The 25,957-nt window shown below is 42.2% G+C and overlaps 2 protein-coding genes across 15 annotated transcripts in view; both read left to right on the forward strand.

Annotated features, from left to right (window-relative positions):
* The window catches only part of sorbs2a (sorbin and SH3 domain containing 2a), a 77,008-nt gene that overhangs the window by 47,386 nt on the left and 3,665 nt on the right, over nt 1–25,957 (forward strand). For 8 of the 14 annotated variants that reach the window (XM_074629559.1, XM_074629569.1, XM_074629572.1 and 5 more), the window contains 16 exons: nt 1,761–1,881; nt 3,640–3,815; nt 5,781–5,847; nt 7,203–7,253; nt 7,381–7,594; nt 8,320–8,434; nt 11,817–11,888; nt 14,465–14,521; nt 15,222–15,271; nt 16,266–16,441; nt 16,795–18,603; nt 20,208–20,287; nt 20,564–20,661; nt 21,052–21,166; nt 21,276–21,404; nt 22,020–22,214. In XM_074629559.1, the coding sequence (XP_074485660.1) occupies nt 1,761–1,881; nt 3,640–3,815; nt 5,781–5,847; nt 7,203–7,253; nt 7,381–7,594; nt 8,320–8,434; nt 11,817–11,888; nt 14,465–14,521; nt 15,222–15,271; nt 16,266–16,441; nt 16,795–18,603; nt 20,208–20,287; nt 20,564–20,661; nt 21,052–21,166; nt 21,276–21,404; nt 22,020–22,214 (3,525 nt within the window). The remainder of the gene's footprint in view (nt 1–1,760; nt 1,882–3,639; nt 3,816–5,780; nt 5,848–7,202; nt 7,254–7,380; nt 7,595–8,319; nt 8,435–11,816; nt 11,889–14,464; nt 14,522–15,221; nt 15,272–16,265; nt 16,442–16,794; nt 18,604–20,207; nt 20,288–20,563; nt 20,662–21,051; nt 21,167–21,275; nt 21,405–22,019; nt 22,215–25,957) is intronic. The other 6 variants (XM_074629562.1, XM_074629563.1, XM_074629565.1 and 3 more) reach the window with 6 other exon arrangements.
* On the forward strand, nt 22,221–25,754 carry LOC141764374 (uncharacterized). The gene is made up of 2 exons (XM_074629574.1): nt 22,221–23,596; nt 24,421–25,754. The coding sequence occupies exons 1-2, from the start codon at nt 22,601–22,603 to the stop codon at nt 24,994–24,996; spliced, it is 1,572 nt and encodes a 523-aa protein (XP_074485675.1). The 5' UTR covers nt 22,221–22,600; the 3' UTR covers nt 24,997–25,754.

Here is a 25,957-nt window from a genome sequence, read left to right on the forward strand (position 1 = left end):
CTGACAGTGGCTTCTTGTTAGCCAAGCAATTAGTTTGGTTTCTATCACAGCAATCAAAGTTGCATTGCATTGTCTCTGTTTACTCCAAGCCTTGTGACTTGCCTCCACTATCAGTGTAATCCAGGGAGAAATGTCTTCACTGCATGGTGATGTTCTACCACAGATGCCATTCCCAACCTTTGTTCCACCTACAAGGGTGCTGATTGGCTCGGTTGCTTCTCCAACCAAGAAAATATTCATTCATAAGAGCAACACCAGACTTTTCACAGAACATCTCAACAGAATTTGAGATGTAGTGAGTGATTCAGAAATCTGGAACCGTGTGATAACGGCCAGCTTCAAACCCTTGGTTTCCGTCTGTGTCTACACCTGTGGGCTACTTCCAGGTCTGAAAAGTGAAGCCGATGCGGAAGTGCCTTAAACCTGTATTATTATCTAATAGCCAGCAGGGGGCGACTCCTCTGGTTGCAAAAAGAAGTCTGATTGTATAGAAGTCTATGAGAAAATGAGCCTACTTCTCACTTGATTTATTACCTCAGTAAACATTGTAAACATGAGTTTATGGTCTCAATCTCTAGTTTCAAGTCTTCTTCAATACAGCATGATGTTCATTTAGTAAATTATGGTCCCATTGAGAGTCAAATAGACCATAAAGCAGGGGATGCTTTAGGGCGTGGCTACCTTGTGATTGACAGGTCGCTACCACGGCGTTGTCCAGTCTGTGAGTTTTCCTTGTTTTCATCTGACAACTTTAACCCTTTCACAGTGAGTTTACAGTTCATGAAAGTTAATTCTAGCATATTTGGTCACCTGAAAATAGCTTATTCAGCATTCAGGTTGTACTTAGCTCCACCTTCTCGTGTCACTTCTGGTTGCAAAATACCAAGATGGCGACGACCAAAATGCCGAACTCGAGGCTTCAAAATGGCAGTCCACAAACCAATGGGTGACGTCACAGTTCTTATATACAGTCAAGCCGTTACTTACGATTGTTTAAAATAGAAGCGTCTGTTGCATCAGACGCTTATTAGACAGAAGAAGACTGAAAAACCTCTTGTGTAGAAATGCCATTAGATAGACTGGCATTAAGTGTTGTTAAAGTGTTTGTGTGTTGCTTAAATATGAGTTGATCATTTTTAAATTGTTGCATTGGCATTTTTTGCTAGATAGTCATTGGTTTTAGAGCAATCATGAATCTTTGATCGAAACACACTGGCCTTAAAATTATAATACTGTTTTTATCCTTTTGTCAGATGAAAATTGTATGTTCCTGTGTTGAATGGGAGAGCGTTCTCCAGAAGAGCCTCCCATTGTGTCCGCTGTCTTGTTTGTCACAACTAATGTATAATGAAACGTATGTGAATCTGCTTACCGTCATTGTTTTAATCTCTTCTGTCCGTTTTGAAGTGAAGTGATTCAATAAGTGCAGCCTTCCCCTCACTAACTGCTCTTACATTGTACAGTCACTTCAGATTCAGCAACTCCTGAATCACATCAGCCCCGATCTGTCTACATGTACATTCATTTCCATATAAGCTCCAATACCCCTTTAACTGTTACATTTTATAGCAATATTATGCCTAAATATGGATTTATAAAACTAATCATTCTCTTGTTTTTTAAATATGTGCACTCATTATCTAATGTTGGAGGGCAGCACAGCAACATTCCCCACTATAAAAGGAAATTTTTACATTTTTGTAGATTTGTGATTGGTAGTGACTGATAATCTCTGTTTCTGGCTTGTGGGTCACTCCTAGGGCCAGGTCCTCTCTCACGCTATGAATGGTAGTGCGCCACAGAGGCCCCTCTCTCCTCCGTCCTATCCTCCTCCCCCCACCTCACTCCACCCTGGGCTCCAGAGACAGAGCAGGAGTTCAGGTGAGTCACTGATCTTTTGTCCCTTGTATTTGAGCCGAGGAGACCACATGTTTTAATAGCAGTTCTTTGATAATATCACTGCTTACTATATGACATGCGAAAATCATCAACATGCACGATTAGGGAGGTTATTATGCTTTGTTGGTGAAGTCAAGTACTTGACAAGTACTATTTGACTACAGATTTAATTCAGAACCTCCCGCTCTTACACAAATGCAGAACATGAACATCATTAAAACCTGTTAGCAATCCGAGAGGCTGTAGCGAGCTCAGTGAGTGAAGATACTGGTATTATATGATATGAAACTAGACAACCTGAGGAATCCATTAGTATCATAAGGAGGCTATGATCTAAAGTACAGGAAAAAAATGGTATGGCGATTTTCATAGAGGTCTTTTGACCTCTGACCTCAAGATATGTGAATGAAATGGATTCTATGGGTACCCACGAGTCTCCCCTTTACAGACAGGCCCACTTTATGATGATCACATGCAGTTATGGGCAAAAAACATGCAGTTTTTTGCATGCTGTATAAATGTGTTATTTTCACCTATTCTAAAAATGGTGTGTTTGACTATTTCTGCATACTGGGGTCCCTAAACAGTTTTGGAATTACATGAATTGTGTATCACTGTAAAGCTGACACTCTTGTGGATCCAATGAGCCCAACTGTATTCATGTGTGATGATGTTAGTCCCCATAGTAGCCATTTCATTGTAGTGAGACCAAAACTTGACGTCACTGTATAAAATGATCTGTGGTGACCTCTAGGATAATCACAGCCTCATGAAACTTTACAACCACAAACTACAGATTTACAGCATTCAGAGGATGGATGGCTTTTTTAGGTAGATTGACAGTAAGGGGGTTTCTCCGCAGTTTTCAAAACAGAAGTGCTCACCATCCAATCGCCGAAAAAATTAAATTCTTGCAGAAATCTCCAAATGTCAAACGTTTTTGATACCAAATTACAGCATGACTTTTTCTATGGTGTTCTTCAAGGTCTTGGTGTCTTAATGTGGTATTCTGGAGGGATTATTGATCATTTCTTTCTATTCTTGAGTGGTAAAAACTGGTTACATTTAGTACCAAGTCTGTGTAACAAATGGTATCAACCCAAAAATTGCTGCAACAACTTATGAGACATAAGTGAACATGGGAATGCCCATCATGTACTTGTATCATAATGTTCTAAGCCCTTATACACTTTCACAATTCATTTTAAATCATTCATTTATTAATTAATTTGTATGTCTGATTCATGACTAGAACAATTTGACACACATTGCTGAGCTGCATCTCAAATTAATCGTCTTCTATGTGGTATATATTGCTGACCATTTATCAATCTACCCCGTTATTGGTTGTATATCATCTTAATGTGACCTGCTCTGAAATTTTGTTGAAGTGCATAGAATTTCAAGAATGTGTAAATCTTTTGGGACCCATAAAGGGATCTTCGTGAATTAATCTAATTATTGCCTGTATCAATTAAATAGTTAATGGTAAATGTATTTGTTACAAGCCCAGGATATAATGGATATACCTATTAGTAGAAGATGGAACTATTTAGTTGTGGAGCAGTGTGAATTAATTAGGACAAAATGGAGTGAAAGATAATGGTTGTTCTCTTAGAGCAGTTAATCTTAGGATGATTCAGTGTTTGCTTGCTCAGCTGGGGTTGGATTTCTGTTTATTAGTAGGTACAACTGATAGTGTGTCTTTCTCTTTTCTCTCCTCTGCCTCCTCATATCCAGAGGGCAGCGAGTCAATTACCAGAGAGTCGGTGGTGTTGGGCCACACCAGCGTCAGCAGCATGGTGCCCATCGCCCGCTTCTCAGAAGAAGAGAAAAGGGTGTCCGTTATTAAAGCCCCTCATTATGAAGGCATCGGCCCCGTGGACGACTCTGGCATCCCTATCGCCATCCGCACGGTGAGGTCAAACATACACTGAGCTAAACACATTGGCGTACAGCAGACTGACTCAGTTAGGTACTGTAGTGTTGCACAGGAGTGTCTTCTGACCTATTTCTGTAGTCTTGATATGTGATCAGGCTCACGAGAGGGGATTACTTTCAGCTGTCAGCAGCTTTTGACCTCATATTAAAAGCCCTTTCTCTCCCGCTCTCACCATCTCTCAGTATCTCTTTTACTCTCCCTCTGTGTGCTAGTTATAAAGATGAGCTCAGACAAGGTCTTTGCTTTGGTGCTGCAAGGTCATCGCTGCTTTTTTTTTGTCAAAGTGTGTGTCTGTGTGTTATCTCTGTTAAGGCTTTTGGTGTATTAACACTTCACTCAGTTATCCATTTCTTGAAGAGCAGCTTGTTCAACTACAGAATGAGTGAGCCAGAGAAAGTTACGGGAAGAAAGAGAGATGGGCAATAAAAGCTGCTGAGAAAAGGTGAAAAGAGAAAAAAAAAAAAGCTGCTGAGAAGAAAAACAGATGCTCCTTGTTGTGAGCGGACAAACATTTTTGTGGGCACTTTATTTGGTAACCATGGAGAGTGAAGTGGTAATTGGCCCGTCTCCTGGCCGTGCCAATGCTACATGCTCAGTCACACACACTCCTTCACTGTGGAGCCAAGCTGCCTCTTCTCTGACCAGAGTCCAGACACAGTGTTTAGCGCTGCTGAATAAAGGGAGGATTAGGTCTCTCTGCCATTTGATAGCTCTTTTTTGAAGTGGCTGTTGGATCTATACTGTATACACAAAGACACACATACCAGGGCTTCTCCTGGATTTTCCAGGCACGACACCAGGAGCTCCCACTTTGGGTTTGTAGCAACATGGCTTCTGTGTCCTCTATGCTGCAAAACCAAACCTGCTGACATTGATTTCTGAAAGTAGGCACAATCCACCTTAACATACACACGCAAACTCAACCAAAACAAACTGCAATAGTAGTTTATCAAGTTTCTGACAGAACTGTTATGTCTTTTTCTGGCTATGTTGGCTATATGTTTGAATATTGTGGCAATTTATGTATTTTGTTTGTGATCTATCTATTTGAATTTTCTTATACACGACATTGGGTAGTGACATATGATACAATATCAATATATTAAGTATGCATCCTCACAAAATATAGGAATATCAGCAAATCAAAGCAGGGTCATGAAGGCCAAAGACAAAAAAGAGACAAAAATAAGAATAAAAGCCAAAATGAAGTTCAGAAAACTAGACCAAAATATATGTAATATTAATAATGAATATTGTGGCAATTTATATATAGTTAGTATGTTTAAAAGCTGAAATATCCACTATACACATATTCAGATTTCTTTAATGGTGATGAAGCATCCTACTATGATGTCACTCTGCTAGCTATTACAACCCATGCACTAATAGTGTGGTTTACTGTATGAATTCATGTTTACGTCCCTGAGTTCAAGATGAGTCATCAGAAATATCTCTTTGTTATGTTTTACAGGAAGACAAAGGAGAGCGATTTTTTTACAAAAATACTCCAGAAATCTTTGATACATACACAGGATTGGAACTTGGAAAATATATTTTTCATTTCACTGTATCTTTAATAAATGTCTGACAACCATGCAATTCACTGTTCAGACTGTTGTCATCTATACTGGAGCTGATACCTTGAATTAAGTTATACAGGCTGATGCAAATGATTCTTGACATTTACCGTGAATAAGACAAAAGGAGATGAAGTCATATGGAGACTGTCTCCTACGATGAATCTTTATATATAATTTATTCATGTCTCAGCATGTGTTAAATTCTTGGCGAGTGAAATATGGATCTCTAGAGAGGCTGACTCGGTAAGAACTCAGCCCCATAAAACAGCAGGAACCCTTTCTACTTTCTAACTTCAGCTGTCCCGTTTATGTTGCATTTCGCGGAACATAAATCTTTATGATTGTTTCTCTCTCCGCAGACGGTGGATAGGCCCAAGGATTGGTACAAAACTATGTTCAAACAGATCCACAAGGTTCACAAAGCAGGTAAGTCTCTACTGAAAATCAGAAAATGTCCAATTATTTGATGAGATCTGATCATCTGACATTATGAGAGGAATTGGCCAAGCATGCATGCGGTGTGCGTGTGTGTATGTGTGTATTTTTGTGTGTCCATGCACGTCAGCTCTTGTTAAACCCAAAGAGCCAGAGAACCTCAGAGCCAGAACTCATTAGATGAGAGCTAGAGAGTCTGGAGAGGAGGAGGAATTGAGAGAAACCTCTAATAGACACAGAGCTGTCCTGGGAAATCTGTTCTAATTTTATGGGCTCAACTGTATCACACAGTCGGTTCAAAGCCTGTTCGTTCTAGACTGCTCAGGCTTCTTCTACTGCAGCACACAAACAAACAAACACACACATACTATTTCATGATTATGTATGTGCCTTAAAACATTTACAGGCCTGTGATTATCTTTTTGATGCATCTAGGAGAGTTCCCACGACTCTGAATATTTCACATATTCTCAGTGAGTTTATAAAAAAATATTCCAGTCCCACCAAAATCTATTTTTTGAGTAAGGCCCTGTAGACTTAAAGGAGACATATCGTGCTCATTTTCAGATTCATACTTGTGTTTTGGGCTTCTACTAGAACATGTTTACATGCTTTAATGTTCAGAAGACACAATATTTTTCTCATACTGTCTGTCTGAATATACCTGTATTCACCCTCCGTCTGAAACGCTTAATTTTAGCATCTGTCTCTTTAAGCACCCCTCCCGAAAAAGCCCAGTCTGCTCTAATTGGGTTGTGAGAAAAATATGATGCACCTTTGCAAAGGTAGTTCTCAAGCTGTGGGTGGTGTATTCTAATAAGCCTGCATGTAACATGGGAAGGGGAGCCAAATCTGAATCTTGTTGAATCAAATGTGTTGAATCACACTAGGCAGCCCACGAAATACTGGGTTGGTTTGCTTTGGTAGTTACTCCAGACACCCAAATGTATGTGCACAAGCACTTAAAAAGGGAGTTTTTCATTATAAAGAGTCTAAAAATGTTTAGTTTTATTTGCAGAAAACAGCAGCTTTGAATTCAGCCAGAATCAAATACTCATAGTTATGTCGAAATATGGTTAATACATTACTTCTGTGGGGTGCTGTGGCCCCTGTGCTGTGTGTAACTCAGAGAAAGACATATTGGAAAAACAATGCTGAGTTTGCGGATGGACAGAGGGGAAATGGTTTATGCTGCTTGGATGGTTTTAATACTTCTCTCCGCTGTGAAAAATGGTCACTATTGGATAATATTTTGTAACTGACTGTATTCAAGCTGTCTAAAAGTGCTGTTTCTCCCATAAAATATGTTTGCACATGTATTCAGTCTTTGTTCCTTTCTTCTGCAGATGATGACTACTCTGACACATACAATGCAACATATGCTGTCATAAACAACGGTGAGAAATGCTCTATTATAACGAAAGTTGTGTCTCATTTCTACATAAGTCATTTCTACTCAACATTTGTCTCCTTTGGTCTGGCTTGCTCTGCCTCATTACTTCTCCTCTGGCCTGTCCTTAACAGATGACTACAGCCTGTCGTCCAACGCCACCATGGCCCACCCTGCTCCCCGGACACATACGTACAGGCCGCTCGCCAAAAGCCCTTCGGACAACGGAGGGCATCTGGGCCCTCGGGAGCCTTCGCCGTCCCCTGTACCCCCACCCCCTCCACCCATGCCATCTCTCCTCCAGCTGAGAGCCAGAGACAGTGACCGTGAGAGAGACTCGCCTGACACGTAAGAGGAGCTTTGTCTTTCAAAATGACATCCTTACTGGCACTCACTCATGATTGTATAAGCAATCAAAATGAAACTGAAATCTCTCCTTGTCATGTACGTGCACAAATGAAGGATTATGTATTTATTATAATAGTTTATGTGCATTTTGTGAATTATCTTTTTTGAGCCACCTTAAAGGTGCTCTGTACGACATTCAGTGCATTAATATAGCAGCAAACAACTATTTGCTATGTAAATATATATATATATAGAGGAGTAATGTCTACCTGTGCAGAGAACGAAGTCACTCTCCCTCTGTGTGTGTTGTAATCCAAGCTAGTCTGTGCTTTGTTTTACGTAGCTGGTCTGGCCACGTGTGCATTGTGCTCTTATGACGGTTACAGCTGATAACGCTGCTCCGACAAACGGCGTTGTCACATAAGCGTAGCGCCCACCCTCCGGTTCCCCGCTAGGTTAACACTGTTAGCTCTGTCAGCACTGTTGCCATTGTTTGCACTGTTCGTGCTGTTAGCACTGTTAGCTGGTAGCTAGCGGCTCAGCCGTCGCCATGTTGAGAGCCACGTGGAGGCAATCTCTCAATCATAGATTTGCTCTGAATTCCATATAGAGCTCCTTTTAAATCATATACATTTAGAATGTGCTAAAATATATAGTTGAATGATTAACTAACTCAGTGTCGGGCTGTTTTCTAAGAAACATGTTTTTTGTTTTTCTCGTACCAGGAATGAATGGGGTCCTCCAAACCGGAAAGTGGACACACGAAAGTACCGCGCAGAGCCTAAGAGTATTTTTGAGTATGAGCCTGGGAAGTCCTCCATTCTGGAGCAGGAAAGACCAGTGAGTATATTTAAAAATGTTCTTTCATTTCCTTATAATAAATTCTGACATTGTCCCGTTAAAATCCACTGAACAGTTGGTAGCCATCATGACGTTACTGCCTTCCCTCATGTTTGATGAACCTGTGAGGCTCGCTGGCTTCACACCAGTATCTTGGGATAATATTTCTGTTACTATTGTTGCTTGTTATTGTTCAGTAACAGATTCATTCTGTCGCTATTCTGCTTCGCTTTGGAGCTAAATAAAAGATCCATTTCTGACGAGGTAAATTAACAAAACATGAAGTGAACTAACGCTGTAGAGATGGTGCTACAGTACAACAAAAAACAAAAAACTGGACAGTCAAATTGAGAATAGAGTCACAAGCACATTTACCTTTCTTACTTAATGTATTTTCATATTATGGGCTTTTGCATTGACATCTCTCTCAGACACGGTGTAGGCGTTAAAAAGCACAGGTTTCTAGTGCTGCTTCCACTAGTGACGGTACTGGCTGTTCACTCTGTGTGGGGTGAATGACAAAGCAGACAGCAGAGATAATTACCGTGTAGAGGGAGGGCAAAAATAATCGACATAAGGTATCTGAGATGGAGAACAGGATAATGGAGAATAGATGAGCAGTCTGTTATGTGGGAGAAGATTAAAAAGAAAAGGTATTTGTGAAGGTTTTGCAGATGTTAAATGCAATGACTGCAGAGAGCTCTCAAGGCAATAATGCATGAGTCAGTTCCTGATAAGGCAATAAAAGGAGAGAGCTGCAAAGAGTGGAAGTGAGCCCACGCTGGCTAATCTGCTGTCTGAGACTCCTTATATATGTTGTCTGTACAGAAGCTTTTTTCTCCACTCTCCAAGGTAACAAATGGCTCCCAAAAGCATCCTGTTTCATGGCGAAGTTTCCATTTGGTGTCTGATTATGAGCCATAGCAAACAAAACAGTGTTTCTACCACTCTGTTTCTCTAGTTTCTTCTTTCCTGTGTGCGTCAACAGTACTTGTGTGTGTGATTGGCAGTGTCTGCTCTAGGCTCTCGCTTTTTCACAGGGTGACTCATCTGTCTCGAAGCTGAATTCTCTTTTTAGCAAGAGAGATGTAACACCGACACAACACCTACAAAACATCTCCTGACCGTGTTTCATTTGGCGTGAAAATTTCCATGTGGGAATGGGGTTAGAGAGAGCAGACGGAGTAGTAAACCAATGCATCATCTCATCTCAACAGTTAAAATAACAGTGAAATGAATAAGCCTCTTGACTGTAGTGCACGCTGAAGTGTGTAAAATAGAGAAAGCTGTTGGAGTTTAAACAGAAGAGAGTAGATGATTAACGTGCTGCACAGCGGTAACCGTTGTTTTGGCTCACCTGTCTGATTTAGTTGCATGTAAATACTTACATCCCACCTGACACTGTTTATTGGAGGTTGATTTGATATGAAAATGTATCTCTCTGTGATACAAAGGAAGTGTTTTGATGTTATAATCCATCATGTCACGTCAGCAGAGATAAACGTCTGCTTCCTTAAGGCAATCTGTCCATCATCAACATGCCATACAGTTTTCAGCCAGTAACATATAGCAAATGATAAAGCAACATTGAATGGCAGCTGTCGATCCTCAATATGAAAGATGCATCTCAGTTCTGAACTTTAGCATCTCCGTTATTAGACATGAAGGGGTCAAGTGTGCTGATGGGGATAATTGACAAGGGGAGAGTGTGGCAGATTTGAGTGATGGCAAGAAGTTCATTTGTATAGCACCTTTCAACAACAAGGCAATTCACAGGGCTTTACATAAGACATCAAATGCATTAAAGGAATACTTCACCCACAAAATGACCATTTGTATATCAATTACTCACCATGTGTTACGTTGTCACATGCCTCCAGGGTGAACAAAGAATAGAAAAAATAAAGAAAACTCTTGATGAAATGAAGTAAATTGGGGTCGCATTTATCAAATCCGTTTACAAACGCTCACACAACTCGTGCAGTATATCCCAAGTCTCATTTATCCAGTCGTATGGTCATTACTTCCCAAATACATGCACCTTCGCTAAAACCCTTACTATTTAAAACACTTTATACTCGCATGGATGAGTAGCATGCCTGCATAATCATGAGACTTGTTTATGCAAAAACATTTTTAATTAATACGATTTTAGCAAAAATGCCTGTGTTTGGGAAGTAATGACCATACGACTGGATAAATGAGACTTGGACTATACTGCATGAGTTGTGTGAGAGTTTGTAAATTGGTGTTTCGATATGTTGTTAAACGCAGCGCCCATTTACTTAAATTCATCAAGACTTTTCTCAGTTTTTTGATTTTCCGTTTGTCGTGGAGGCATGCAAGAAGAACAACGTTTTCTTAAAGAATTCAAGGTAACACAGGGTGAGTAATTGATATACAAATCCTTTAAGACAGGATATAAAAGAAAAAATAAATATAAAATATAAAAAAGACGCACAGATAGAATTGTAAAAGACTAAAATAAAAAAAAATTAACATTTTCTTATTTAGAAATATGAACCGCTAGGGCAGTTTAATGCTTTATAGCACTGTCCTCCCTTAATGTTTTACCTGTTCTATTAACAAAAGCACACAACAACTCAAAAAACATAGTCAGTATGTTAACTCTAATCGCGTATTTCTGATATATTCAAGTGTGTGCCACTTGTGATACCATCCACCAATGTAGAAGTGAAACTTGGTGTATACTCATGATAATAACCCCTCGTGTCTTTTCCAAACAGTTCTTCAATATGTGTCCCTTCCTCTTCTTCTTAACTATAATGAGAGCCACTCTGACATCCTGTATTTAGTATTCCATCCACTGAGCCTGCTCAAAGGTGTGGATAATGATGTTGAGTGTTAAATATGTAATGCTCAAACTAACATTCTGATTTTCATTATCTGTCACCTGTGCTATGGCTCAGAATAAGGCAGCGGTAATGTGATTATGTCATGGGATTCACAGCCCTGTTCATTTGTATGCATATGAAATGAATGAATAGCAATCCAAAAGGGCCTAGGCGTTGAAATTGTCTGCCTCTCCGGTCCCTGATGGTGACAAGAGTTGGACTGTGCATATTAGATTATATACACGTTTAATTACTGTCTGACTATTGCACACTACCTAACAAATAGTCTGGATTCCCTCATGTTTTGTGTGACGATTTGTCAGTAGTAAATTGTTTTTTGCATCACTGCTTTCGTCCCCATGAGCCAGGCTAAATCTCCATCCTGTGCCCATCCTTCTGTTCAACCTTTGCCCATAACCTCCTAACCATGAGGTCCATGTCTCTCTTTGTGTGTGACTTCTTTCCACACTCTCTTTCTTCTGTCTTTCTTCTACCTTCCTCTCTCTGTCACTGTCATGCTTTCCCAGAACTATGATGACATAGATTTAGAGAACGAGCCTTGGTATAAGTTCTTTTCCGAGCTGGAGTTTGGGCGGCCGGTAAGTCAGGGCCATAGCTACTCCCTCAACCACAACCCCGCTATAGGCATACACCCACTTTCTCCACTCCACCCGTGATTTCTTTTTTTTTAATAGACCGGGTGGGGCTAGTTGTTTGGGCATGTGGTACTTGTTGGGTGCTGTGACCCCCCTCCCCCCACCCTGTGACAGGCTGTGTTATGTCTCTGCGTTGCTGGGTTTTTTTGGTCTGGTGGCTAGCAGGCATTGAAATGTTCACGTGCAAACCTGGATCATTTTATTTCAGCTGGTTGGTTTGCATCTTGTCCAAAAATAAGCAGGAAAATAGGTTAAAAAGGCTCCAGATGCTTTAGATAACCTGACATTTTGACTGGTAGAACTGCACAGAACAGTCAATCAATCAATCAATCATGACATTGATATACTGTATATGCAATAGATGAGTTTTCTAAGGATGCATATTGTATCTGTGCAGTTTCTTCAACGTCTCTTGCACAAGCTTACATCAATTAATCAGCCTTTTATTTAGTCAGTTTATTCATTTTATCATTCATTTATTTCTGCTAGTAGTTTCGTTTTGCTTCACTTTTGGTGGAGCAATGCTCTGCATATCTACAAGTTCAAGGCTGTAGTGCCCTCTGCTGGATGTAGGTGGTAATAACATGCCAGGGCAGGGATTGCCTTATGCCACAGATCTGGGAACAAATTACCCCAACCTGACTGAGTCACGCCTCCGTCCATGCCAGAGCATGACTTACGGTGATGTTTTTTGGGCTTATTCGAAATGTTCAGGTGAAAATGTCACATCTGAAGCTGGCATGACTTGACCCGGAGTCATGTTGGGCTGCGTGTTGAGATTTCTACCTGCAATATTTTGAATGTTTCACACCACCGAATAAGCCCTTAGTGAGTAGAAGGTTTCCGTACGTGCACTGACTGGTCCAGCTGGGACAGAATCTCACCGTATGTTCAGTGTTTGAGTGTTTATTGAGGTGACAAGTCACAAGAGGTTTGGACCGACTGAGTGAACAATAGTTGATCTGCACTAGTAAACCTGCACTAAATCACAGCATTTGAGAGTGCAATTCATTGCACTCTCAAATAAACACTGCAGCTTGTGCTTCACTCGGCTTTCTGCTTTTCAGCTTGCTCTCACACTCTGCATGTGTGTGTGGTACATGAGCACATTTGTGTGTGTGTGTGTGTGTGTGTGTGTGTGGGTGTGGTATAAAGGTTAATTTAGTTAGCCTAATTTATTTTTGACATACTGTAGCATTAGCATTGGAATAAATCATCAATAGATGACATTAGAATGTGCATAGGAATGAACCATAGACTGTATATATAAATGGAGGACGAGTTTCCACTTCCTCCCTTACAAATGTGAAGCCAAAATATCCCAGATACGGGAGCTGCCGTCTCGAGATTGTGATGTCATTTGGAGCCAGGCTCTGCACGCACCGTAGTGATCGGTGGCTGGAACCGTGGTACAGAGGTCCTGCCCACACGCTTGCCCGAGCCAATCACAAGCCGAGCACGGCCGCAGCTCGGCTTGTGATTGATAATTTCTTAATTACTACATTTATGATCAAATTGACACATGTTCTATGACTCATGTCAATTATGGAAAGTTAAAGTTGCATTTCTTCTCTCGTACAATTCCCGAGCCTCCGGCTGCAACTACTTCACTCAGAGCAGCTGTCAATCATGACGTCTCACCCCCTTTTTTACAGCATCAAATAACTAGTTAAAGCCAAACTTATCAGAAAAACACTTGAACAAACATCAGCGTGATAAGAACTACCTAAAATATCATTTGAAGTGTACTTTGACTTTTTAGTTTGGGCCTTGTCCTATCCGCTAACATGTAGGGGGCGGGTTTTATGACCTATACTGACAGAGTCAGCATTGCTCATCCTGGATCTGAGGTACAAAGCTTCCTGTCCAGCACCCAGTCATAAACTTTCCCAGCGAAGCCGAGCTTTGTGATACCCCAGCTGTCAATCATGACGTCACACTCTCTTTTTATTGTATCAAATAACTAATTAAAACCAAACGTACAAGAAAACAACACTTGAACCTACATCAGTGTGATAAGAACTACCTAAAATGACAGGAACCATCTTTGGGGTACTTTGACTTTTTAGTTTGGCCGATGTCCCATCCACTAACATGGAGGGGGCGGGATTTATGACCTATACTGCAGCCAGCCAACAGGGGGCAATCCAGATGTTTTGGCTTCACTTTTGGGGAGCTGTCATGTCGTCTATCTTTTATATACAGTCTATGGAATGAACGTGTATTATGTGTAGGTCTGTGTGTGTGTTTGTCAGTAAAAGTATTAGTGTGTATTGAGTGTGTGCACATGTGTGCATTGTACATGTAAAGAGCACATGTGCAATGTTTGTGAAACTAGTCCATCTCTGGTTACTCAGATTCTCTAACGAGTGTCACTCTCTCCACATGTTTCTTGTTTTTTGTTTTCTCCCCATGATGTCACCACCGCTTCTCCTCCTTCACTTCATTTTCACCTTCTTCCTATTCCTCCTCCTCCTCATCCTCCTTCTCCTGCTCACTGCTGCTGCTTGGGGCTCAAGCCTCCTAAAAAACGGCTGGATTATAATCCAGACATCTCCGCTCGCCAGCGCATTGAGGTAATCTCACATTCATGAGTGTTCCAGTGGTGTTGTTAATCTCACAATTTCTAACTAATCGTAGGAATTGAAATCTATATTGTTAAAGAAAATGTTAGATATGATTGCTTAAAATGAGTGTAATGTAGTGTCAAGTCAGTGTGATCTCATGTCACCATGTCAGCCATCAACCACAATATGAATTGTATGAAAATCTGCTAACATCTTTCTCCTTGGAAAATTATTATGAAGATCTAGATTTATTTTATTTTTATTTTGAGCTCGAAATATAATCCACTGGTTTCCAAAATGATTGCGTGATGGCATTTGATGGTTAGCATTTCCTCAGAGACCTTTGCAGTTAAAGTGTATCTTTACCACTAAGACCCATTCCAGCTAATCCATGCCAGATTTTGCAGTCCATCATTTGCCCCCTGAGCTCAGCTCAAAACATCCTTTTGCTATATCACCTTTGCCATCATCCTCCAAAGCATCCCAGGAGAGAGCAGAAATTCATCCTCACCGCTTTACACCGGTAGGCCTCTTCTTGCTCAGGTGTACCATGTGGAACCAGCATTCGTCGCACCTTACACTGGGGGAGAGTTTTGAGTGTGGCACAGCAACAACCGCATGCAGGCTGTGCATTGTGAGCTGCTCTGCCTCCTCGAGTCTTTGTTCTTGCGGACCTCACTTTTCTCTTTTGTCGTCTGCCCTATTTCAGACATCCCTGCACATCCCTCCCGCTGACAAGGCTCCGGAGAGACCTGCGAGGTAACCTATGTTTCTTTTATTTTCCTCCGCATCACCCCCCTCCCATCCTCCCCCATCCTCTCAACAGCCCTGGTCCTTGTTGTGATTCAGCAGGGAATCAAAACTGCTCTTTCTGACTTTGGTGCAAATAGCCTCTGTGTCTGCTATTAAGAATGATTTTGCAAAGGATTAGTGTTAGTCTTTATTTGCTTTTGCCACTGAAGCAGCTTTGCATCTCCCTTTCACTAACTGAGCCAGAATAAATTAACTCAACAAACCTATTGATTCTGCCCTTCACCTCCTATCCTTCCCTCAACCCCCCCTCTTCCTCCCCTCTTCCTTCTCCCTTTCACCAATGGCCTGCTTATTCAGTCGCATTTTCCTCGGTGAATAGAAAGGACAGAAATGGGATGAGATGAATAGGCCATGTAATTCATGTGACATTGAGTGTGTTTGTTCTGAGCAGAAAGCCCTTTGGGTTTTTAGACATTTTGAATAAGAGAAGTTATGGTAACTCTTGTCCCATCTTTTCGGACACAAAACCCAACTATGGACACGAGTCGAATCGTCGCATCGTCCCTATCAAATCAAATCATGGATAATAGCTTAATGTTAGATATACTTAAAAATGAGTCCATAAATTACCCTGAAAAAGTTTAACATGAAAATTCCCCAAATATTTGGAAAAAAAATAATTTTGCCCAACAGTACCAATTTATGTACCAGGTTCATTTGGTTCTTATTGGTTTAGAAGAGAGAAAAAAATATATTATACTGTTTTCACATAGTTCACAGAGGTGATTTGAGTTGCTCATTATTTATTATATTTATTATATTATTTATTATATTTTGGTGTATACATTGTTTGTATGTATTGATGATACAGGAAATAAAGTAAATAGAATGTACTCACAAGATATTTATAGCACTTGAATTAAATTTGCCTTCTGCAAACCGCACACACCGGCGACCGTGTATAGTGTTCTGAAAGCAGTTGTCATTGTCTGCGTTGCAGTGCTGCCAGCGACTACAGGAAGAGAAGGAAGTCTGAGCCGTCAAGTTCCCAGGGGAACGCCCAGTCTCAGAGCAGAGCTGCAACTTCCCCTAAACCAGTGGATGCCTACCGACCCAGCAGCAGCCTAAAGAAACCTGTGGTTCGTTCCTCACCATCCTCGCCCTCCAGAGCCAAAGGTACACACACATACACACAAACATCTCCTTTTCAATTGATGTGTTTTTTTCTTCTCTTTTCCCTTCTCCCCGGACTGTTCTATGTGTGTACTTACTTACCACATCGCCAGAAAATCAAAGAAGATTTGTTGTGTTTTTTACAACATAATGTCTGTCTGGTGGGGTCATAAATTTCCTTGATTCCTATTGGTGGAAATCTGAAGAAAAATTATCATCATTCCACCTTTCTTCTTTTCTCTCGTAATTTTCCTCCCTCTCCCCAGCTCTTCCACCCTTTTGCTGGGTACTATTGCTTAACATGCTTTCCTCCTTCTTCTCTTTCACCACGCTGCTCTCTATTGGACATCTGAAAGGTGGGGACGCATGCAACATGTATTCAAACAGTTTGACCTCCCCAGGTCCTAATCTGCCCCCTATCCCCTCTGACCCTGACCATTGCCATGAGGATGCCAGCCAGGAAGGCAGCTCCTCCTCCAAGCAGTCTGTCAGTTGTAAGAACAGTTGGCAGACAAAATGCCAGGATGCAGAGACATGGAGCAGTGCGGAGGAGGTACCGCCCATCCCTGGCAAGCTCAAGTCTCGCAGCTGTGATGACTTACTCAATGATGGGCATTCTGGCTCAGGCGGGCGCAACGCCACCCGCTCAGAAAGTGCTGGGTCACTGGTTTGTGATGGGAATCCCTCAGGTTCGACTGGATCCATCTCCACTCGCTCATTGCCTCGCCTCCACCGGCGACGGGCACACGATTCACCGGGCTTTCTCCAGCTCTATCGTAAGATGCACCAGATCGACCGAGCTCAGCTCATCCCATCTGAAGTTATCCGCTCAGTCCGCGCTCGCATCCTGGATCTAGAGCGCCAACCTCACCTGCATCGGCATCGTCTCTCTCCTTGGACACCCTCTTGGGGCGTGGAGGTGCCACGCGATATGGTGCCAACCCGCATTACTGCATATGAGCGCCTTATTCAGAAGTCCAAATCCATGCCCAACTTGGGTGACACTGAGGTGCCTTCAGGCACTACCACGCCAGGTGGCTCGTCATCCCGAGCCAGCAGTGGTGGCGGTGGCACACCCATTTTTCCAAAACGCCGTTTTTCCATAGAGTCTTTACTAGAAGAAGACAACAACGGCAACAGTGGAACAGTACCTCACACCATGGCTCACTTGCATCGACCTCGTAGCCCACCTGAGGGCCAGCCTCGTGTTGGGCCGGAGCCCGGCCGTGGGCGGTCCTTTCCTGCTCCTCCTGTTCCCCAGGTCCCACAAGCCAACGCGGACTACTCTGACAGTGAACAAGACGCTATTGCGTCAGACCTCAGTGACTTCATCCAGGTCGAGGGCTCCTCATTTTGCAGTGAGAGTGACTTTGACCATTGCTCACTGACCTCCTCTGAGAGCTTGTACGGCTCTTCCAACCTTCACCACCACCACCACCTCCGTCATCACCACCACCATCACCACCACCAACCTGGGCACCAAAGTCTGGGCCAGAGCCAGGGCTACCAACACCGCCACCTCATCAGCTCCTGCAAAGGCCGCTGCCCGGCCTCTTATACCCGTTTCACAACCATGCTTCGCCACGAGAGAGAACGAGCGCGCCAGGAGCACCAGAGACCTTCACAGCAGAGCCACAGCAGCCATCCCCAAAACCAGAGCTCACCGTCCCAGCAAGCGATGTCCAAGCTGGCCTTCCTGGTCAGCCCAGTGCCTTTCCGCAGGAAAAAGGGCTCACCACCTACCTCTAGAAGAGGCGATGGTGGCAGAGATCGAGGTAGCAGACCCAAGTCCAAACAGGCCATTTATGAAGCACTAGATGCAGCCTTGAGAGACATATATGAGCACATTCAAGCAGAGAGAGGCCACAGAGGAACAAGGGCACCTGACGACAGCATCCTGAGGAGAATACTGGCCGAACTGCTGCCAAATGTGCCTGAACGAAGCTCCTCATTGCGCGGGAGGAGGGGGTGTTGGCACGGGGGTCAGTCCTCTGCATCTTTGTACCCAGATGGGAGCCCCACTGGGTATGCCTCACATGGAGGGGATCCCCCCACACCGCGGCTACAGTCACCAATCAGTGCCTGTTACGGACGCCACTCAGACACCTCAAACAATAATGAATATGGAGAGGAGCAGGACAATGGAAATGGTCTCTGTTATTCAGGTGGAGATAATACGCATGTCACACCTCAAATATGCACATGTACATGTTGTCATGAAGCCAGTCACACCGGCACATAGTTTTTTTTTCTGCACAAATATACACACCTATACTTGCATACGTACTCCTAGGGATGTCACGAGAACCAATACTTTAGTACCAAGTCTATGCCAAAATTTTGATGGAACTTGTTTTTCTACAGTACCGCAGATACAATAGGTATCATCAGGGCTCGAGACTAACGTTGTCCCATCATTCCGGGGATGATAGAAAATGTGTTTGGGATGCAGTAAACTCTGCTAGCAGCTAATGTTAACAACCTCTCGTCCTGCCGATTTCAACACAGGAGGTGCCATTGATTTACATTGTGATGTGTTCAGGCTCTATTCTGTACAAATTTGTATTGGGCAAAGGTAAATTCTAATGCTATCATGATGTAATCTTGTAAAAATGTAGTTTTTGGCGAGAAACTTGAATAATGCAGTTTGAACGAGATGTTTTCACAGCGATATAAAGTAAACAATAGAGATGGAATTATGACCGTTTTAACAAAAAACAGTATGCAAATGGTAATTAAGGAGTGTTTGATCAAAAACGACTAAAATTCTGGTATCGTGACATCCCCTACATACTCCACATACATTTACCTCAATGTCTCTTCCAGTATTGCATGGGGTGGTTGCCCTATTCCCCTCATTGGTCAGTCTATACATTCATTACTGTGCTATTCTATATATATATATATATATATGACATTCAGTAAGACCTGTTTACTGTAAATTCTCAAGTATAACCTGGTGTTAAAATATGGCCAGTCTTTCGTTCTGTGTCAAGCAGTGAAACTAAGCACTTCCTGCTGATGTTTCACATTAAAGGTTTATGTCCTTTGAGCTACAGGAAACCTAATTTGAAAATGCTGGTTTTGATTGACAGCAGCTTAATGCTGAACAATTGGAATTGAATAGTGAGGGGGGGACAATATTTCTGTTAGAAAGAGAAAACTCAGAGCACCAGAATGGTAAGTAAGAGCAGTTCAGGAAACAGGGAGTCTTATTACAGTACTTACATGTAATAAGGCCTGGATTTCTCTGTAACTGAGGTATATAATATTTTGAGAATTTACAGTATATTACTCTGGTCGGAGTAAATAAATGTGAATATCCCTCTGTTTGTTTATAATTTGATTATTGTTTTGGTTGTATCATTTGTCTGTTTTGCAGATTTATTTATGGAGTCGTCTTATTATCCCACAATCATTCTTTCCTTCAAGCCATTTGCTTGTATGTTCATGTTTGTAAATGGTTTTATCATATTAAGTCATTTTTGGCCGTATACCCCTTGTTTCATTTTGTGTTTCAGCTATCCTTGACTGCATGTGTCATATTGTGGGAATCACAATTACCTTGTTTTTCCAATGAAATGGAAATAAAACACACTTTTGGACCCCAAGCTTTCATTCCCTCATTTACCTGTTGGAATGCCATCATTACTGTATCATTGTACTTTGCCAAAGCACATTTCTGTATTGTGAGCATTCATCATGTGAGATGATTGTGATTACTATGGTAACTCTCATGACCTTTATGACGTGTCTTTGCTGATCACAGACCAGGATGTCTCCAGGTGTTATTCCACCATGGATGGACGCCACACACCCCAGAGTAGAAGACCTACTCCTGACAGAGAGGTACAACATTGAAACTGATGCAACGTGCACTTCATTAGCAGCACATTTTTTTCTTTAAAATAATTCAGAAATAACACCTATATCTTTATTTAAGTACAAATACATAATGTGGTTGGCACTATAAGAATATTTCAGATTGAACCTCAACAGGCTTTGTTTTTGGTCTTTAGCATCACAATGACGCAGCACAGTTACATTTTCTCACAAAAGAGCTTTTATTTTATGTTTTGCCTGGTAATGCTTGCCGGCTTTCTTTCTCTCACTCTCATCTCCTAGGTCTCCCATAAACAGATGACACAACTTATTCTGTTCTCTCTCCTCCATCAGAAACAGCCTGCGAGAGCCATTTATGATTTTAAGGCACAAACCGCTAAGTGAGTACAGTAAATGCACTGTGCATGCACAAGGAGGCCGAGCTTTGAAGCATGAATGCCTAACTGCATATCAACACATCTCTACTCATTGCATTCAATGTTATGATTTCAGATTCTTGTGCATTTATTGCATAAAGTTTGTTTTTGCTTTCTAAGATAACTTCATTGTCACATTTTACCACCACACCTGGATGGCTTTAACTGATTTACTTTACCCAGTCCTTAAATATATGCATGAATAAAGCAGATTTTTGCTGTACTTGGACTTATTTCATCCTGTTTCAGTGGCTGACGTTCTGTAGCTGATGCTGTTTGTATAAAAATAGCTGTGCTGGTTGTCAGCTCTTCACATCTGTGTGCCGGTACTTTGATGACATGAATGTGTTGCAGGGAGCTGACGTTTAAAAAGGGTGATGCAGTGAACATCATCCGGCAGATAGACAACAACTGGTATGAAGGGGAGCACCGTGGACGGGTCGGGATATTACCCATATCATATGTAGAAGTAAGTGTGCAGCTGATAAACTGTATGTGAGTACTGTTGATGTGCACCATTTAGTGTCTTATAATCTGTCTCCCTTATTTCTCTCCCTCTTCAACACACACATAAACAGAAGATGCCGTCCTCAGAGAAGCAGCAGCCGATTCGTCCTCCTCCGCCAGCACATGTCAGAGAGATCGGAGAGGGAGTAGCTCGCTACAACTTCAATGCTGATACTAATGTGGAGCTGTCTCTCAGAAAGGTAGCCTATTTATTGTTTGTGTGTGAATGAAAAGATGAAACACTGTAAGAGTTTTTGTTTTTTTTCATTTTTTAATGGTTTATAATTATGGGGTGAAACCTTGCATTTCTTGACGAACTATCAAAAGATGCCAAATTTTCTCAAATGATAGAGGAACAAGTATGTAGTATCCAGATGTGGTTAAAGCATGAAAATCATCAGTTACATCCATAGACTATATGGTCACATCATTAGTTCTCAAAGTGTGCTGTGCAGAGGCATGATAGGTGGGGAACGCGTGATCTCGGGGGAATTTGTGATGCAGAACTAATGTCTTGACACCGTAATCTTTTTCACAGCGAAGCAGTAAACAAATCGTGCTTTCACAATAGCAATGGTGTTCATTCAGATAGATAATCTGTGGGTTTACAGAATGGACAGATATTTAACAGTGGGACGAAAAGAAAAACAGGCGAGACAAGTGGACCTAAGAAGTGTGAGAAGTAGTACTCTGGAGTTCTGTTCATTACAACAGTGCTGTATAATATTGCAGTTAAAAACTATTTGTATATTTTTGGTGTCTCCTGTGTGTGTGTGTGTGTGTGTGTGTGTGTGTGTGTGTGTGTGTGTGTGTAGGGTGAGAGAGTAATTGTGATAAGGCAGGTGGACCAGAACTGGTACGAGGGGAAGATCCCAGACACAACCAAACAGGGCATCTTTCCTGTGTCATACATCGACATTGTCAAGCGCTCCCCGTCCAAGAGCTCCGCCCAACACATAGACCCACATGGTTACCCTGGCAACAGGACACCAAGCTCTACACCCATCAAGGTAGGGGAATCACTACAACATCGCGATAATAGAATACAATAAACCAATAGAATAGAGTTACAAATTTCTAACCAGCAAATCAAAACAAATAAGACTAAAGCACTTTGAGCTGCTTTTTTAAATGAGTGATTGATTGATAAACATATAATGTGGGGGTATTTATTTATGTCCACACAAATGCCAACAAACATTTTACATCCTCAAAAAGTAACATGAACATGAAAAATGTCTCCAGTTCAGTAAAATAGTTAATATATTTGATTAAATAAGTAAATACATCATCTGCGTAAAGGAGTAACTACAGCTTTTAAGCTCTGTTCAGCCCTCAAATGACACACACACCAGTTTTATAAATTACACTGTTCCTTCTTTTTCACTTCACCTTCATGGAGCCTTTCTACCATCTACCTCCATCCTCCACTACTCGTGACCTCCCCTCCCGTCACACCCCGTCGAGAAGGCTTGACCTGCAAGCTATCACAGACGAGTGGCTGTCCCTCACATTGGAGCCATCAGCGTCCACTCCAGCTCACTCCCTCACAACCACCCCTGTACCGCCCACGCCACCCCCTCTCCCCACTGACCTTGCACCTCTCCTAAGGGAGCCTATTTCACCCTCACCTGCTCCGTCACAAAGAGGCTTCGCCCTGCCGCCCCAGAGGTTTCCCATAACTCCTCCAGGGAGATTAGGTCACACCCCTGCTGTCCTGCCTTTCTCCCAACCACCTCCTCCTCCTCCTCCTCCTCCTCCCCTTCCTCATTCCTCATTCACCCCTCCACTGCCTGACTCTTCACTGCGATACAACATTGGCAAAGGAATAGCTCAATCATTACATATTTCTAAGCCAGAGATTTTGTCCTGCACAGTGCCAGAGCCAATAAAATCACCCACAGAAGTTTCTCTGCGGCACAAGTCAAATGTGGAAGTGAACAAAAGCAGCAAAATCCCCGATGTTAAGCTCCAAGTTAAAGACCCTTATGATGAGCTTTTGTCCATGATTCTGGATGGTTCTACCAGCACATGCGATTCGGACTTTTCAAGATTGCCTCCAGTAGATTCAAATGAATCCCGGAGCAGGTTTAAGCTAAAAGCAGAAGAATCCCATCAGCCAGCAGTGAAACCCCCAGAGGTCCCTCCAGCCAACGACTCGGCAGTCAGCGCTCGGTTAGAGGTGCAGTTTCACAAGCCTGTGACAATGGAGCCACTTTCTGTCAGCTGGGGAGGGCAGTCAAAAACTCTCAATGAACAACCAGTCGAGCCTCAGAGACCACCATCGGTGAAAGGAAGGGGATATACTGAGTTGTTCATTGAGGAAGAGGATGAAGCTATAGAGGACACAGTGGAGGACGTTAAAGGTTTTAATGAGAGACTCAGTCCACAGGTAGAGCATGGTGTGAGCATTGAGTGAAACACTACAGGGCCCTGGAAGGGAGATGGAGGGAAATGTTTTTAATCTAAGAAAAAATAAACCTGCGTCTAACAACCATGGTGGCAGATGTTTCCTATTTATAATGGAGACAGAGGAGTGCGTTGAAGTTTATCTAGTATTTTATACCGTCATGCACAGCAGTGAATGCTGCTAAAATAATTCTTAATAATAAAAAAATCAGACACTTATGGATCTGTCATTTTACGTTATCATTCACAGGTGTAGTGACGTATGACTGTAATTTTCGCATCCGGAAAATGTGACGCATTGAATTGTTGGATTGTTAGCAGAAAGTAGCGGACATGCCATGGACATGCTAAGTCAAAATGCCTGCTGTGAAAAAGGCCTGTTGGAATTTTTGAGAGCGCTATATAGTGGGTAAATTTGAATTTGAACACTCAAATGAAATGGTGAACAATAAATAGAGTTCACTACATAGTAAATAGGGAGTGATCTTGAATACAGCCAGTCTGAGGATAAAGTACAATACAAGGCACTCTAGTGCTCAGACACAACCGCTTTTGTCCACAGGGAACGCCAAAATCGACGCAAAATGAAAGTTCCTCGTAGTAACTTTATCAATCAAAGAGGAATTCTGCATGGACACGACGCAAGTCTTAAAATATCATTTTTGTGCAGCATACTGTATACTTATACAAAAGTAGTTTTTTAAAAATATTTCCCTCCATGTCCTTTTCGGGGCTCAATAAAAATCCTCAACATTTAGTTTCTGTGATTCAGCTTCAGAACTGATGTTTGTGTTATTACCTCCATAGGCTGGTGTCTCTCCTTCCACTCTGACACGGCTTCCTCACTGCAGCCTCCCCTCACCCTCCATACCACCACCGCTGACCTCCTTACCTCCCCCTTCCCCTTCGTCTTCTTCTTCTTTTACTCCTTCCTCTCCTTCTACTTCTTCTTTTACTCCTTCCTCTCCTTCTACGTCTGTTACTCCTTCTTCATCTTCTGTATCCCGCTCACAACAGCAGGATCGTATCACCCTCCCTCCCTCTCCCCCAGTCTCCCCTCGGCCCCCATCCCTTCCTCACCTCATGACGTCGCCCTCTCCGCCCGTCTCACCAACTCCCCTCCACTGCTCTCACGCCTCTCCAAACGTTCCCTCACAACGCTCTGTTTTTCACATCTCAAGCTCTCCCTATGTGTTTCGTCCGGTCACATCCCGCCCTGACTCAGAGTCTCCTATTCCTCTTCCCGCCCTGACTTCCCCTAAACCCGCCTCTCCTCCCCTCACCACTCCACGCTCTCCCCCCACTGTACCCCCTCCAGGACATAGGTCTCCCAAGGTGAAGGTAAAGCTGGAATGTGGAGATGATGCCGTTGATTTCGTTTGAGTTTGTTGTGCCAAGGAGTATGAGAAGAGCTCATCTGATGATATTGTTCTCTAACGCTTGTGTCGTTGACATAACTGAAGCTGAGACTCTGGTTGAAGTGATTAGTCAACTAATCAATTGACAGAAAATGAACGGACAACATGTTTTTAAGTCTGATTAATCGTTTATGTTATTCATGTGGGAAAATGCTGTGACAATTTCTATGCTTTTTTTCTGTTTTATATCATTGTAAATTGACTATCTTTAAGTTTTGGACTGTTAGTTGGACAAAAATACAATCTGGTAAATTGTGATGGGCATTTTTTCCACTATTTTTGGACTTTTTATAAACTAAACGATTAATCAAAATGTGTCAACAGATTAACAGATATGGAAAATAATCATTTGTTGCAGCCGTAGCTGAGACTACTTCGTCATGTACACTAACATACGTCGTACGCTATCATGAAAGTGATATGGTGATGATTTATGGACAGCAGAGAACATTCTTGGTCTTGCTCGTGTTGGTTGTTCTGTGGTGTGTTTAGGAGGATTTTCATTGACGTCGGCATGTCGATGAATGACGTTTTCCAGCATGTCATTAGCCTTTATGCTTGTGTGTTCAGCTCATAGTGAAGGCTGCTGACTCGTTCACTGTTGAAGATTATCGGTTTGTTGCCTCTGGTCTTTCTGCCTGTTAAGCAGGATGCAGTTGTTGGTGGTAAACCTCCTCGTAGCCCCATCTTGACCCGGACGTCCTATCTGTCCCACATTAGAGGTCGAAGGGTAGGGGGGCATGTCTTCATTCAACCATGCTCTTACTGTGCTCTTGTCTGTGCAGGAAGGAAATCTTTAAAACGACATATTCTATAACAAACAAACAAAGTTTTTCAAACACAGTGTAATTTTCCTTTTAGCAAATGAGAACTTGTAGTATTTCTGCTGATTGTTTGGTTGGTTTGTCTCTACATACTTGTTTTCA

The sequence above is a fragment of the Sebastes fasciatus genome, chromosome 3 (genome assembly GCF_043250625.1).
Source record: "Sebastes fasciatus isolate fSebFas1 chromosome 3, fSebFas1.pri, whole genome shotgun sequence".
NCBI classification, from domain to species: domain Eukaryota; kingdom Metazoa; phylum Chordata; class Actinopteri; order Perciformes; family Sebastidae; genus Sebastes; species Sebastes fasciatus.

What these genes read in the sequence shown, in the direction of transcription:
- LOC141764374 (XM_074629574.1), top strand. Translation starts at nt 22,601, where the DNA reads ATGGAGCCTTTCTACCATCTACCTCCATCCTCCACTACTCGTGACCTC. An exon ending in ATGAGAGACTCAGTCCACAG is followed by an intron (nt 23,597 to 24,420) that starts GTAGAGCATGGT and finishes TTACCTCCATAG; the next exon opens with GCTGGTGTCTCTCCTTCCAC.